Raw genomic sequence first — 15,134 nt, forward strand, 5'->3', positions numbered from 1 at the left:
ATACATTGGCTTCTTCTGCACACATTTATGGTTTAGTAAGCGTATACATTTTAAGAAATGTACACACTTTTAGGAGGCAAACAATTGCTGAATAGTCACACTGAAGACTACAATGCAAATAGGAGGCTTTTCACATTGTTAAGAGCATGACTAAGCAAGCACAGAACCAATAGAAAGTTTTGTTATTGGATTTCCAATAACAAAGCATTCTAGAACATGCCTGGCTAGCCTGTGGCTCTCTAGCTATTGTAAAACTACATATCCCAGTATGCCTTGCCAGTTTAACATTCCCCAATAGCAGAACTGTGGCTGGGCCTGGTCTAGAACTTCACAGGAACATTGTGTTACCACGACAGCTGTTCCTTTGAAGAATTTATTGAATAGCTGGGGGGGGGGGGGGAAACCACCACCACATGCGACTTTATATTGCCTGATAATGATCAGGACAATTGTTAATAAAGTTTTGCACACATGCAAGGAAGACTTGCTGAAAGTTTTACTACAGAAACTATGACTGAAAAAAGCTAATTGATAGAAGTTTTACCTAAAACACATACTAGCGCAGTCTTCTAGCTTCACGTTCAGATTCCAGCAATGTGAGAACATCTCCCTCTCGAACTGGACCTTTTACATTTCTTATAATGGAACGGTTGCTGTCATCCATAAACTCAACACGAACCTGTATAGGAAAGGGATTCATTTATTCCAATATATTTTGAAAAACAGCTTTAGAATTCTGTTGACAAGTATGGACTTTATTGCATGTGATAAGTATCAAAACTATGCTCCAATGGGAGAGGTGCTGCATGTGAATGATTAGTTACTCTGGAAAGAACTGCATAATATTTTGACAATACATGCTGAGGCTTTGTAAAGGGCCCTACACACTGGTTGATCCCAGTGAAAGATGTGAACAAGATACCATTCATATCTTTCAGTGTGTAGGGACCAGCGATAAAGTGCGCGGACCCACGCTCATTCATTGCTGGTGCCGGCTCGTTTAAACATGCTGGCCAATATGGACAATCTTGTCCATATTAGCGTGCAGGGCTATGGAGCCGGGTGACAGGCTCCATAGTACAGCATCTATTGCGCACAGGATCTATTCATGTTACACGAGAGCGCTTGGGGGAAGCTCAGCACCTCTGCAGGTGCTAGACACCCCCTTTAGTGACGCCACCAACAATTTGCATAGTCACACCCCATTTTCAGAAGCATGCACAAGTGCCCCCACAGACTAGCACCCTGCCCTCAAAAATTCCTAGGAAGAACACAATTCATATGTATCCAATCTCAGTCGTGAGTGTCAGTGTTAAGGCAGCTGAAGAAATCCTATTGGGTGTGAAAAATACCTCATTTGAATATGGCCTCAATTTTAAATAAGCTGAGAAATAGGCAAAGCAAGATCAATTTAAAATACCTTTTCAACCAATCGCTGAAAATCATACACATAGAATGAACTGACGTTTTAGTAAAAGCAATAAAAAGATATAGGGATAATATTCTAGAGTGTGATGTGACCAATCACTAATAAAAACAAGCTCAGCCTCAACATTAAACCTTACCTGAGTACACTGGCCTTGAGATCCAGTTCTTCCAAGAACCTTTGTTACCTAAAAACAATTTTAAAAACATCCCATTAGTGAAGTGACACAATCATCAAATCAAAGATAGATAAACGCATGGCTGCAGTTACCAGTGACTTTGATATGCACTAGAGCATAAGACAGCCTCAAATTGTATGGAAACTAAAAATAAATAAAAAAGACTGCTCGAGTGTAGCCATGCTTTTAAATACCAGGTGCTTTATGTAACAGCCTGCCAGAAGCAGTTGCAACTCCAGCAAGTCTGCCCATATTTCTTAAAGCAGAAATACCTTCCAGAAGCCGCCGATAGTGTCAGATGCACCCATTACATCAGAGGCAATCATGTCAGGGATAGCCCAGCTTGTCGTGGACAACACCAACAAATTGTTACACACTTAACCCCACTGACGATGTGGTCCCAAGAGATGTGACAGCAAGAGATTAAACACTACTTCATACATCTCTCCTTAGAGTGGAGAAGTGAGCTAGTGGACAAGGTCAAAGCACTGCAGTTTGGGACACCTTTAAAAAGACATTGCTGGACAAACACATACTGTAAGTTTATACCCATGAAAAAAAGGCAAGATTACCAAGTTTAAACCAATGTGGCTTAATAAAGTGTTAAAGGTAGAAAGGAATAAAAAGAGGCAAGCATTTAAATTGTTCAAATCAGATGGGAGTGTGCAGTCTTTGCACTACTACAAAGAATGGAACAAAAAGGGCAAAAGGGAAATCAAGAACTGCTAAAACACAAAATGCTAACGAAAGCAAAACAAAATTCTAAAAATCTTTAAGTACATCAATTGAAAGGTTAAAGAGAAGACAACATAGGACCCTTAAAAAGCAAGTTAGGCAAGTTGATAAGACAAAGAAAAAAACTAAACAAATTCTGTCAGTATTTGCTAGAGAGGAAAAAATGGTGGGATTACATAACAGAATTCATGAGGTCCCTTTACAAAATACTTGCTTGAGTGAAACTGAAGTCCGTGAGAGACTAAGCAGAATTAAGATTAATAAATCTCCGGGGCCTGAGACTACACAAGGGTTCTAATGGAGCCAACTGCAAAAAAAAATAGCAAGGCCCTTATACTTAATTTTCAAAGACTCAATCGCATCAGGCTCAGAATCGAGGAACTGGCAAATAGATAGTGCATCTGGAAAGTATTCACATCGCTTCACTTTTTCCACATTTTATGTTACAGCCTTATGCCGAAATGAAATAAAAGCATTTTTTCCTCCTCAAAATTCGACACACAAAAACCCCATAATGAAGAGAAAAGTTGTTCTGAACAAAAAAAAAAAAAAAAACATGTACATAAGTATTCACAGCCTTTGCCATGAAGCTCAAAATTGAGCTCAGGTGTATCCTGTTTCCACTGATCATCCCGAGATTTTCCTACAGCTTAATTGGAGTCCACCTGTAGTAAATTCAGTTGATTGGACATTTGGAGAAGCGCACACACACACCGCAGTGCATGTGAGCACAAACCAGGAGGAAAATTTACTAAGATGGGAATTCTATTTAAGATGGGATGTTGCCCATAGCAACCAGATTCTACTTCTCATTTATCTAGCACCTTCTAGAACACAGGTTCTCAAACTCGGTCCTCAGGACCCCACACAGTGCATGTTTTCCAGGTCTCCTCACAGACTCGCAAATGAAATTAGCTCCACCTGTGGACCTTTTAAAATGTGTCTGAGTAATTAATACACCTGTGCACCTGCTGGGTTACCTGCAAAACATGCACTGTGTGGGGTCCTGAGGACTGAGTTTGAGAACCTGTGTTCTAGAATATAATACCTGGAATCTGACTGGTTGCTATGGGCAATTCCAATCTTAAAGAGAACTCCCATCTTAGTAAATTTACCCCCCAAGCATGAAGTCAAAGGAATTGTCTTTAGACCTCAGACAGGATTGTCTCGATGCACCCATGATTCCCAAGGGACCCCATCTATACCCCATGCTACTAATGTGAACCCCAGCATCCTCTAGGACATAAGAGAAATATCTGTTGCTTTGAAGGGCCCAATGAGCACAGTGGCCTCCATCATCCATAAATGGAACCACCAGGACTCTTCCTAGAGCTGGCCAGCCAAATAAACTGAGCGATTGGGGAGAAGGGCCCTAGTTAGGGAGTTGACCAAGAACTCAATAGTCACAGTCAGAGCTACAGCATTCCTCTGTGGAGAGGAGAAACTTCCAGAAGGACAACCATCTCTGCAGCAATCCACCATCCAGGCCTGTATGGGAGAGTGGCCAGACAGAAGCTACTCCTTAGTAAAGCACATGGCAGCCTGTCTGGAGTTTGCCAAAACACACCTGATTGACTCAGACCACGAGAAACAATTCTCTGGTCTGATGAGACAAAGATTGAACTCTTTGGCATGAATGCCAGGCATCATGTTTGGAGGAAACCAGGCACTGCTCATCACCAGGCCAATACCTTTACCAGTCCTACTTGCACAACTGCACACACCCCCTATAGAATAGGATCTAATAGATACAGAAAGTTAAGGCACTGAAAAACTCAGCTCCACCATGTGAGAACCCAGAGGGGAGGAGGAACCCCCACCACTCAATATAGCAGTTTGGTAATGTCAATACTCAAAAGCACTGCTATAGCTTTATATTAAGGGTCACTGCCCTGTCTGTTCCCTGCCGTTACAGAGTAGTAAGTGCTGCTGCCTGTGTCATGGCTCCTGATAGTGAGTAGTCCACGAAGATAGCGTTCCTGCTGCCGGGAACACCAAGCAACTACTCCTCCCCATGCACTTCCTGTGGGGGAGAGAATGCCTGCTGCAGCTGCACTAGCTACTATGTCCTCAATGTGCTGCTGCCAGCTTTTCCAGGATCCCCGCTAGCTGGAGCCCAAGGGTTTACATACCCCTTGATGTTCTTCAGCTGTGTAGCAGATGGCGAGCTGCACGGGTTTTCAAGCGCTAGCCACAGGAGGCTGCATTAACTGTGCCCCAGGGACCGATGTCCCTGCAGCCAGGGACCTGGGCGCTGACCTCAGGAGGTGGGATCAGGTCTCCCCAGAAAACCTCTAGCGTAGCAGGCAGGTAGTGGCCAACTGCTTGTCTGAAAAGAATGAAAAAAAAAAATCTGGAGCCCTCCAGAGAGGTGATCTGGCTCTGAAGGTACTTTTTTGAAAACTGGGCTGTGGGGAGGAGCCAGATACTCATTTAAAAATGTAAAGTGCACTTGGCTCTATGGACCCCATCTATACCCACAAGTAACAGGATCACAGTGTCCCCTATGGATGACTGAGAAACGTAAAGTTATAAATTTTCAGATCAAAAACGAACATGCAGTCTATAAATGAAATGGGGAAAATCTAGGAATGGCAGTAATGGAAAAGGATTTGGGGATGCTCATTGACACTTAGCAGCAGCGCCCATTGTCAGGGTGCAGCAGCAAAGGCAAACAAGGAATTTGCTTGCACAAAAAAGGGGACTGAGATAAGGGTAGCCAGTATAATCCTGCCACTGTATAAATTGGTACAGCCACATCTGGAATACAGTGTACAGTTCTGGGCACACTATTAAAAAAAAAAAAAGATATACATCATGGAACTAGAGATGGTTCAGAGAAGAGCTACAAAATTGATAAAGGGCTTACAGTTGTTGGATTATGAGGAAAGGCTTATGTTCGATATGTTTACATTGGAAAAGAGGAGACATGCTTAACATACATTAAGGGTCAATACATTGAAATGTCAGGCGATTTGTTTATCAAGAGACCTAAACACAGAACACACACGGTCACCCCCTAAGGTCAGAGGAGAGGAAGTTTCATGCCCTGAGAAGGGCTTCTTCACAGTAAGGGCAGTAAAGATATGGAACTCTGCCAGAGAAGGTTGTAATGGCTGAAAATGAATGTTTAAAAAATGGTTAGACAAATTTTTAGCTGAAAATGGCACCCAAGGATACAATATTGAAGGTTATATGGTAGTATCTGGAGCAGTAGACAAATCCATCAAATATAGGTTGAACTTGGATACATTGTCTTTTTCCCCCAAACTCAATAACTGTTACCATGTTACTAATCAATAGTCTGAGAATCTTAATGACATTGGTCACTAAGATTCAGATAGAAGGTTCACAGTTAACAATTTACAATGTAAGTGTGAAGGTGTGTACACAGATACATTTTAAGGAAAGTTAGTGCACATGTAAAGGAGTTAGGCAGCTTGCGATACCGATGCGCACTCCTGCGGGATCGGGATCGTAAGGCTAGATGAACTGTGCAGGTAAGTCAATCTTTACTATCTAATGTACTATCTAGTATAAAGTATAGTCAAAATTAGCACTAAGTTAAAAATCATACAATGGGCCTAATTCAGACCTGACCACTCACTAGGGGTTTTTGCACTGCTGCGAGCAGATTGTCGCCTCCCATAGGGGAGTGTATTTTTGCTTTGCAAGTGTGCATGTGCAGCCAAGCGGAACAAAAAAAAGTTGTGTGCAGTTTCTGAGTTGGCCAGAACTTACTCAGCCGCTGTGATCACTTCAGCCTGTCTGGGGCCAGAACAGACGTCAGACACCTGCCCTGCAAATGCTTGGACACATGCGTTTTTCCAAACACTCCAAGAAAACCATCAGATGCCACCCACAAATGCCTTCTTCCTGTCAATCTCCTTGCGATTGGCAGTGCAAATGGATTCTTCGTAAAACCCATCGCACAGCAACGAACTGCTTTGTACCCATGCAATGCGCCTGCACATTGCAGTGCATACGCAGTTCTGACCTAACCGCAGCGAAAAAACCTAGCGTGCGATCAGGTCTGAATGACCCCATACACAAAATCACAAATAGCGCAGATTTGGACTATCTGGGCTCTGGGGGAGTTCCAGGGAAATGGCAGTCAAAAATCGAGCATCTTGCAGTGTACACACCTTGACACAGACCACAGAAAACTGAGGTTCTGCCAACATCTTGAGAAAAGGGGTTCTATGTCTACTCTTTAATTGTGTCCTTTGGATCGAACAGCAGCTTACAAGTAGTACAGGTTGAGTCACCCTTATCCAAAATGCTTGGGACCAGAGGTATTTTGGATATGGGATTTTTCCGTATTTTGGAATTGCATACCATGAGATGATATGGTGATGGGACCTAAATCTAAGCACAGAATACATTTATGTTACATATACACCTTATACACAGCCTGAAGGTCATTTTAGCCAATATTTTTTTATAACTTTGTGCATTAAACAAAGTGTCTACATTAACACAATTCATTTATGTTTCATATACACCTTATACACAGCCTGAAGGTCAAATACAATATTTTTAATAACTATTAAACAAAGTTTGTGTACATTGAGACATCAAAAAACAAAAGGTTTCACTATCTCAATCTCACTCAAAAAAGTCCGTATTTCGGAATATTCCGTATTTCGGAATATATGGATATGGGATACTCAACCTGTAGTGGCATGGGGTATGGGTCGTTGGATAGACAACTTATGTTGACCTAATGACCATGTCGACCCTTTTTTTTTTTTTTACTATTTTTGGCGTCATTTTCTTCGTAAAGTGACAGGGAACCCCAATTAGTGCAGTGTCCGCACATCATGCTTTGGGCAAGGTGCCTCGCTCTGCTACCACTTTGCTTGGCACGGGTTACCGTTCCCATCTTAGTGAATGTGGATCGGTAAGTATGAAAAAAAATCCCCCCCAAAAAGTGAAAAACTCATGTCAACCTTTTGACCTGTCGACCGTATCCTGTGGCAGGGCACACCTAATCTGTAATTTCAGTCTTCAAATCCTATACAGATGGGTCCTCATACATCATTGCAGCAGTCACGCCAAACAGCCCACCTTGGCATGCCAGAAGCTTCGATATTGCTAGCGTCCAGAATCTGTTGGCAGAAAAGTGTCTGTCGCAAAAGGTCGAGACTAGGAAACACCAGTAACCTGCCAATTAATTTGATATGAGACTTCTGTGTGCAACAGTCTCTGAATGGGTATATAAAGTGCTACACTGTAGCACAGCTTTATTTCAATGCAAGTTGTGCTCCATATGTACTCTTACCCCTCTCACACCAACCTAGGTTTTGGAACATAGGGGGGGGGGGGGGGGGGGGGTTGGGAGAATGTATTATAGCAGCATGTTTGTGTCGCTATAACATTTACTGCTTTATCTCATTACTGAGGCAAAGCAGGAAGCCACTCCAACAAGATGTAAGATCTTGTCTACTGGGGCACCCTCTGGCGATTCCTGCCCGAGACCAGTGCATCAGACCTGGGTCATCCCCATTTACACTGTATACAGGTGCAGAGTTAGCTGTTCAGCTGGGGATCTAGCTTTACCTATGCTAGAAACAGAATTGGATGACCCAGGTCACACGTTTACACTGTCCCGTTGCCTTGGTCCAACCCTGGTTGCTTACCAGGGTTGAAGTCCTGGGTCACTAAACCAAGGTTATTTTTTGTGGGACCCCTTCACACTAAGCTGCTATTCTGCAATAACCCTGGTTATTTTGTTGGCATGAAAGGGGTGTCACACAATATACATGTGTCATAACAAATCAGCAGTCTAATACCCCTTTCACGTCGCACAAATAACCCAGTATCCGTGCTGGGTTGACACAGGCCGGTGTGTGGTGTGAAAGCACCATGGTAGAAATCCTGGGTTGCCCGACCCAGTAATACCCCTTTCACAACACAAATAACAGATCCCACCCGGTAATTGGAAAGTGGTCCTTCCCGGGCGGGAACCAGCATTGGACGCTACAGCAGGCTTCTCTGACGCGGCAATTTTGCCGGGTGGGTTGCCACAGCGGCGGTGGCAGAGCCAGGGGTGGAGGCATTGGGAGATGAGCTCAATTCCACGCTGCCTCTTCACACGACCCAGAAATTCAACTATGGTGCTTTCACACCGCATGCAGACCTGTGTCAACACTGCAACATGCCAGGTCGATACCAGGTTATTTGTGCAGTGTGAAAGGGGTATAATTCAACCTGGGAATAAAGCAGTGTTATTCCCAGGTTAAATAGCAGGTCAGTGGCAGCGTGAACACGCTCCCAGGTCGATGCAACCCGTTCACTACATAGGGAAGAGGCGGCGCAGAGATGAGTTTCTCCCAGCGCCGCCTCTGTTTCCAGCTCCACCCCCCACTGCTATGGCAACCGGCCCGGCATAGGGTCCAATGCCGGTTCCCACACAGGAAGGACCAGTTTCCAAATCCCAGGTGGGATCTGGCTTTGGTGGTGTAAAAGGGGCATAACAGATTTAAATACTGTCTTTGATCTTTGAAAGTATCGAGCTACAGGTACATACACACTATACAATTATCTGTCTAAACTAGCTGATTAGAATGAAAATATAGGTATGGGAATGACAATCATTTGTTCCTAAACACTGGAAAAGAGAAAAAAATGGTCATTCAAATAAATTGTTTAAAGCAAACGGATTTTACCAATTTGTCTGAATTATATTAGTCTGTTTTCCAGCAACTGTCACTCCCGTAGAATACCATATTTTCATTCCATCCACCCAATCTGGGCAGATAATTGCCTAGTATGTACAGATGGAGCCATCTTCATCTTGGCCTTTAATCGAATTAATTTAGCCAGGACAGTTGGACTTAATCTCCTGATTAATTGTTCTCTCTGTATTGTAGCAGAGAATAGATGAAGGGTTTATGCTAATAAAACCATGCTGTGCCTAGGCACAGCAGAGAAGCCAAGATGAGCGTGGCTCCATCTGTACCTAGCTTAAGTCATACAGACTTGTCCTCCTACATCCTTGCTGCAGTCACGCTAAACTGCCCTTGAAGTTGTGCCATGCTGGAACTCTAGCACAGAGTGTCTTTGCGTTTTTGCTGTGAAAATTTGTCTTAAGGTGGGTACACACTATTAGATATATCTGCAGATCAATTGATCTGCAGATATATCTATGTACGGATCGGGCAGTGTGCTGTGCATACACAGCCACGATCCGTCGGGGGACTGACATGAACTGGGCGGGCGCTGGCGCCCGCCCAGTTCACCTGTCAATCACCGCCGGCCGCCGCAGCATGTGTACGGGCGGTCGGACGACCGCCCCATACACACAGCGACGGGCCAATATATCGTTAGATATATTGGCTGTCGGCTGTGCTGCGCGGCCGACGCGATACGTCTGTGAACGACGGAGTTCACAGACGTATCGCCGTACACACTGGCCGACGGTCCCGCGATGTATCGGCCGTTCAAGAGAACGGCAGATACATCGACCAGTGTGTACGGGCCTTTAGAAGCAAAGTAATAGGACGCACAAGCAGTTTCTGCTGATTAAAGTGATGTGGCCTATATTGTGTGTAATTGTGGCTCTATCTACATCTGAAATGCCACGTTAGGGTTTTCCTAAAAAAAACACTGTAGCATACCATTTTGTATGCCGTCACACAGAATATAAGCTTGCTGCATATCATTTCCATCAGCAGAAACTGCTTGTGCGTCCTATAATTAATTTGCATCCAAGACACATTGTCACAGAACACAAAAATAAGAATTTACTCACCGGTAATTCTGTTTCTCGTAGTCCGTAGTGGATGCTGGGAACTCCGTAAGGACCATGGGGAATAGCGGGCTCCGAAGGAGGCTGGGCACTCTAGAAAGATCTTAGACTACCTGGTGTGCACTGGCTCCTCCCACTATGACCCTCCTCCAAGCCTCAGTTAGGTACTGTGCCCGGACGAGCGTACACAATAAGGAAGGATTTTGAATCCCGGGTAAGACTCATACCAGCCACACCGTACAACTCGTGATATGAAACAGTTAACAGTATGAAACAATAGAGCCTCTCAACAGATGGCTCAATAACCCGATTTAGTTAACAATAACTATGTACAAGTAATGCAGATAAACCGCACTTGGGATGGGCGCCCAGCATCCACTACGGACTACGAGAAACAGAATTACCGGTGAGTAAATTCTTATTTTCTCTAACGTCCTAGTGGATGCTGGGAACTCCGTAAGGACCATGGGGATTATACCAAAGCTCCCAAACGGGCGGGAGAGTGCGGATGACTCTGTAGCACCGAATGAGAGAACTCCAGGACCTCCTCAGCCAGGGTATCAAATTTGTAGAATTTTGCAAACATGTTTGCCCCTGACCAAGTAGCTGCTCGGCAAAGTTGTAAAGCCGAGACCCCTCGGGCAGCCGCCCAAGATGAGCCCACCTTCCTTGTGGAATGGGCATTGACAGATTTTGGCTGTGGCAGGCCTGCCACAGTATGTGCAAGCTGAATTGTACTACAAATCCAACGAGCAATAATCTGCTTAGAAGCAGGAGCACCCAGCTTGTTGGGTGCATACAGGATAAACAGCGAGTCAGATTTTCTGACTCCAGCCGTCCTGGAAACATATATTTTCAGGGCCCTGACAACGTCTAGCAACTTGGAGTCCTCCAAATCCTTAGAAGCCGCAGGCACCACAATAGGCTGGTTCAGGTGAAACGCTGACACCACCTTAGGGAGAAACTGGGGACGAGTCCTCAATTCTGCCCTATCCATATGGAAAGTCAGATAAGGGCTTTTACATGATAAAGCCGCCAACTCTGACACTCGCCTGGCTGAAGCCAAGGCCAATAACATGACCACTTTCCACGTGAGATATTTCAGATCCACGGTTTTTAGTGGCTCAAACCAATGTGATTTCAAGAAACTCAACATCACGTTGAGATCCCAAGGTGCCACAGGAGGCACAAATGGGGGCTGAATATGCAGCACTCCTTTCACAAATGTCTGAACTTCAGGTACTGAAGCTAGTTCTTTTTGAAAGAAAATCGACAGAGCCGAGATCTGTACCTTAATGGAGCCCAGTTTTAGGCCCATATTCACTCCTGCTTGCAGGAAATGCAGAAATCGACCTAGTTGAAATTCCTCTGTTGGGGCCTTTTTGGCCTCGCACCAAGCAACATATTTCCACCATATGCGGTGATAATGCTTTGCCGTAACATCTTTCCTGGCTTTAATAAGCGTAGGAATGACTTACTCCGGAATGCCCTTTTCCTTCAGGATCCGGCGTTCAACCGCCATGCCGTCAAACGCAGCCGCGATAAGTCTTGGAACAGACAGGGGCCCTGCTGCAGCAGGTCCTGTCTGAGCGGCAGAGACCACGGGTCCTCTGAGATCATCTCTTGATGTTCCGGGTACCACGCTCTTCTCGGCCAATCCGGAACCACGAGAATTGTGTTTACTCCTCGCTTTCTTATTATTCTCAATACCTTTGGTATGAGAGGTAGAGGAGGGAACACAAACTGACCGGTACACCCACGGTGTCACTAGAGCGTCCACAGCTATCGCCTGAGGGTCTCTTGACCTGGCGCAATACTTCTCTAGATTTTTGTTTAGGCGGGACGCCATCATGTCCACCTGTGGACGACCCCATTGATTTACAATCATTTGGAAGACTTCTGGATGAAGTCCCCACTCTCCCGGGTGGAGGTCGTGCCTGCTGAGAAAGTCTGCTTCCCAGTTGTCCACTCCCGGGATGAACACTGCCGACAGTGCTAGTACATGATTCTCCGCCCATCGGAGAATTTTTGTGGCTTCTGCCATCGCCGTCCTGCTTCTTGTGCCGCCCTGTCGATTCACATGGGCGACTGCCGTGATGTTGTCTGACTGGATCAGCACCGGCTGGTGTAGGAGCAGGGATTTTGCTTGACTTAGGGCATTGTAAATGGCCCTTAGTTCCAGAATATTTATGTGAAGGGCAGTCTCCTGACTTGACCATAGTCCTTGGAAATTTCTTCCCTTTGTGACTGCCCCCCAGCCTCGTAGGCTGGCATCCGTGGTCACCAGGACCCAGTCCTGTATGCCGAATCTGCGGCCCTCCAGAAGATGAGCACTGTGCAGCCACCACAGAAGAGACACCCTGGTTCGTGGAGACAGGGTTATTAAACGATGCATCTGAAGATGCGATCCGGACCACTTGTCCAACAGGTCCCACTGAAAAATCCTGGCATGGAACCTGCCGAATGGAATTGCTTCGTAAGAAGCTACCATCTTTCCCAGGACCCGCGTGCAGTGATGCACCGATACCTGTTTTGGTTTTAGGAGGTCTCTGACTAGAGAAGACAACTCCCTGGCTTTCTCCTCCGGGAGAAACTTTTTTCTGGGCCGTGTCCAGAATCATTCCCAGGAACATTAGACGTGTCGTGGGGACCAGCTGTGACTTTGGGATATTCAGAATCCAGCCGTGCTGGCTCAGCACTTCCTGAGATAGTGCTACTCCCACTAACAACTGTTCCTTGGATCGTGCCTTTATTAGGAGATCGTCCAAGTATGGGATAATTAAAACTCCCTTTTTTCGAAGGAGTATCATCATTTCCGCCATAACCTTGGTAAATACCCTTGGTGCCGTGGAGAGTCCAAACGGCAGCGTCTGGAATTGGTAATGGCAGTCCTGTACCACAAATCTGAGGTACTCCTGGTGAGAATTGTAAATGGGGACATGCAGGTAAGCATCCTTGATGTCCAGGGATACCATGTAATCCCCCTCGTCCAGGCTTGCAATAACCGCCCTGAGCGATTCCATCTTGAACTTGAATTTTTTTATGTATGTGTTCAAGGATTTCAAATTTAAAATGGGTCTCACCGAACCGTCCGGTTTCAGCACCACAAATAGTGTGGAATAGTAACCCCGGCCTTGTTGAAGTAGGGGTACCTTGATCACCACCTGCTGGGAATACAGCTTGTGAATCGCTGCTAGCACCGCCTCCCTGTCTGAGGGAGCAATCGGCAAGGCGGATTTTAGGAAACGGCGGGGTGGAGTCGCCTCGAATTCCAGCCTGTATCCCTGAGATACTATTTGAAGGATCCAGGGATCCACCTGGGAGCGGGCCCACTGATCGCTGAAATTCCTGAGGCGGGCCCCCACCGTACCTGGCTCCGCCTGTGAAGCCCCACCGTCATGCGGCGGACTTGGAAGAGGAAGCGGGGGAGGACTTTTGTTCCTGGGAACCTGCTGTTTGCTGCAGCCTTTTTCCCCTGCCTCTTGACAGAAAAGACCCTCCTTTTCCCCGCTTGTTTTTCTGGGACCGAAAGGACTAAACCTGATAAAATGGCGCCTTCTTAGGCTGTGAGGGGACATGGGGTAAAAATGCTGACTTCCCAGACGTTGCTGTGGAAACTAGGTCGGAGAGACCATCCCCAAATAATTCCTCCCCCTTATAAGGCAAGACTTCCATGTGCCTTTTGGAATCTGCATCTCCAGTCCACTGGCGAGTCCATAAGCATCTCCTAGCAGAGATAGATAATGCACTTATTTTAGATGCCAGCCAGCAGATTTCCCTCTGTGCATCTCTCATGTATAAGACTGAGTCTTTTATATGGTCAATTGTTAGCAGGATCGTGTCTCTGTCTAACGTGTCAATATTTTCTGACAGTTTATCTGACCACGCAGCGGCAGCACTGCACATCCATGCTGACGCAATAGCTGGTCTGAGTATAATGCCTGAGTGTGTATATACAGACTTCAGGATCGCCTCCTGCTTTCTATCAGCAGGTTCCTTAAGGGCGGCCGTATCCTGGGACGGTAGTGCCACCTTTTTAGACAAACGTGTGAGCGCTTTATCCACCCTCGGGGGTGTTTCCCAACGTAACCTATCCTCTGGCGGGAAAGGGAACGCCATTAGTAGCTTCTTAGGAATTACCAATTACTTATCAGGGGAAGCCCACGCTTCTTCACACACTTCATTTAATTCATCTGACGGGGGAAAAACTACAGGTAGTTTTTTCTCCCCAAACATAATACCCTTTTTTGTGGTACCTGGATGTAAATCAGAAATATTTAACACCTCTTTCATTGCCTCAATCATGCAGTGAATGGCCTTAACGGGCATTAAATTTGACTCATCGTCGTCGACACTGGTGTCAGTATCCGTGTCGACATCTACTTGTGCCACCTGAGATAACGGGCGTTTCAGAGCCCCTGATGACTTTTGAGACACCTGGACAGGCACGAGCTGAAGACTCGGCTGTCCCACAGTCGGCATGTCGTCAAATTTTTTATGTAAGGAGTCTATACGTGCACTCATTTCCTGCCATAATACCATCCACTCAGGTGTCTGACCCCCAGGGGGTGACATCCCTGCTAAAGGCATCTGCTCCCCCTCCACATCATTATCCTCCTCAAACATGTCGACACAGCCGTACCGACACTCCACACACAGGGAATGCTCAAACAGAGGACAGGACCCACAAAAGCCCTTTGGGGGGACAGAGTAAGAGTATGCCAGCACACACCAGAGCGCGATATATATATATATATATATATATATATATATATATATATATATATATATATATATATATATATATATATATATATATATATATATATATATATATATATATATATACACACATATACACATATACACACACACACAGGGACTAACTGAGTTATGTCCCTAATAGCTGCTTTTTATATAATACTGTATACAGTGCCAATTTTAATGCCCCCCCTCTCTTTTCCCTCTTACTGTACTGTAGAATTGCAGGGAAGAGCCAGGGAGCTTCCTTCCAGCCGAGCTGTGAGGGAAAAATGGCGCCA

General features: G+C 45.4%; 1 protein-coding gene across 1 annotated transcript in view; it reads right to left on the reverse strand.

Moving 5' to 3' along the window:
- The window catches only part of RPS28 (ribosomal protein S28), a 30,339-nt gene that overhangs the window by 11,460 nt on the left and 3,745 nt on the right, over positions 1 to 15,134 (reverse strand). The window contains exons 2-3 of the mRNA XM_063914893.1: positions 1,566 to 1,613; positions 545 to 679 (exon numbers count right to left, since the gene is read on the reverse strand). Coding sequence (XP_063770963.1) covers positions 557 to 679; positions 1,566 to 1,613 — 171 coding nt within the window. The 3' untranslated portion in view covers positions 545 to 556. The remainder of the gene's footprint in view (positions 1 to 544; positions 680 to 1,565; positions 1,614 to 15,134) is intronic.

The sequence above is a fragment of the Pseudophryne corroboree genome, chromosome 1 (assembly GCF_028390025.1).
Source record: "Pseudophryne corroboree isolate aPseCor3 chromosome 1, aPseCor3.hap2, whole genome shotgun sequence".
Lineage (NCBI taxonomy): Eukaryota > Metazoa > Chordata > Amphibia > Anura > Myobatrachidae > Pseudophryne > Pseudophryne corroboree.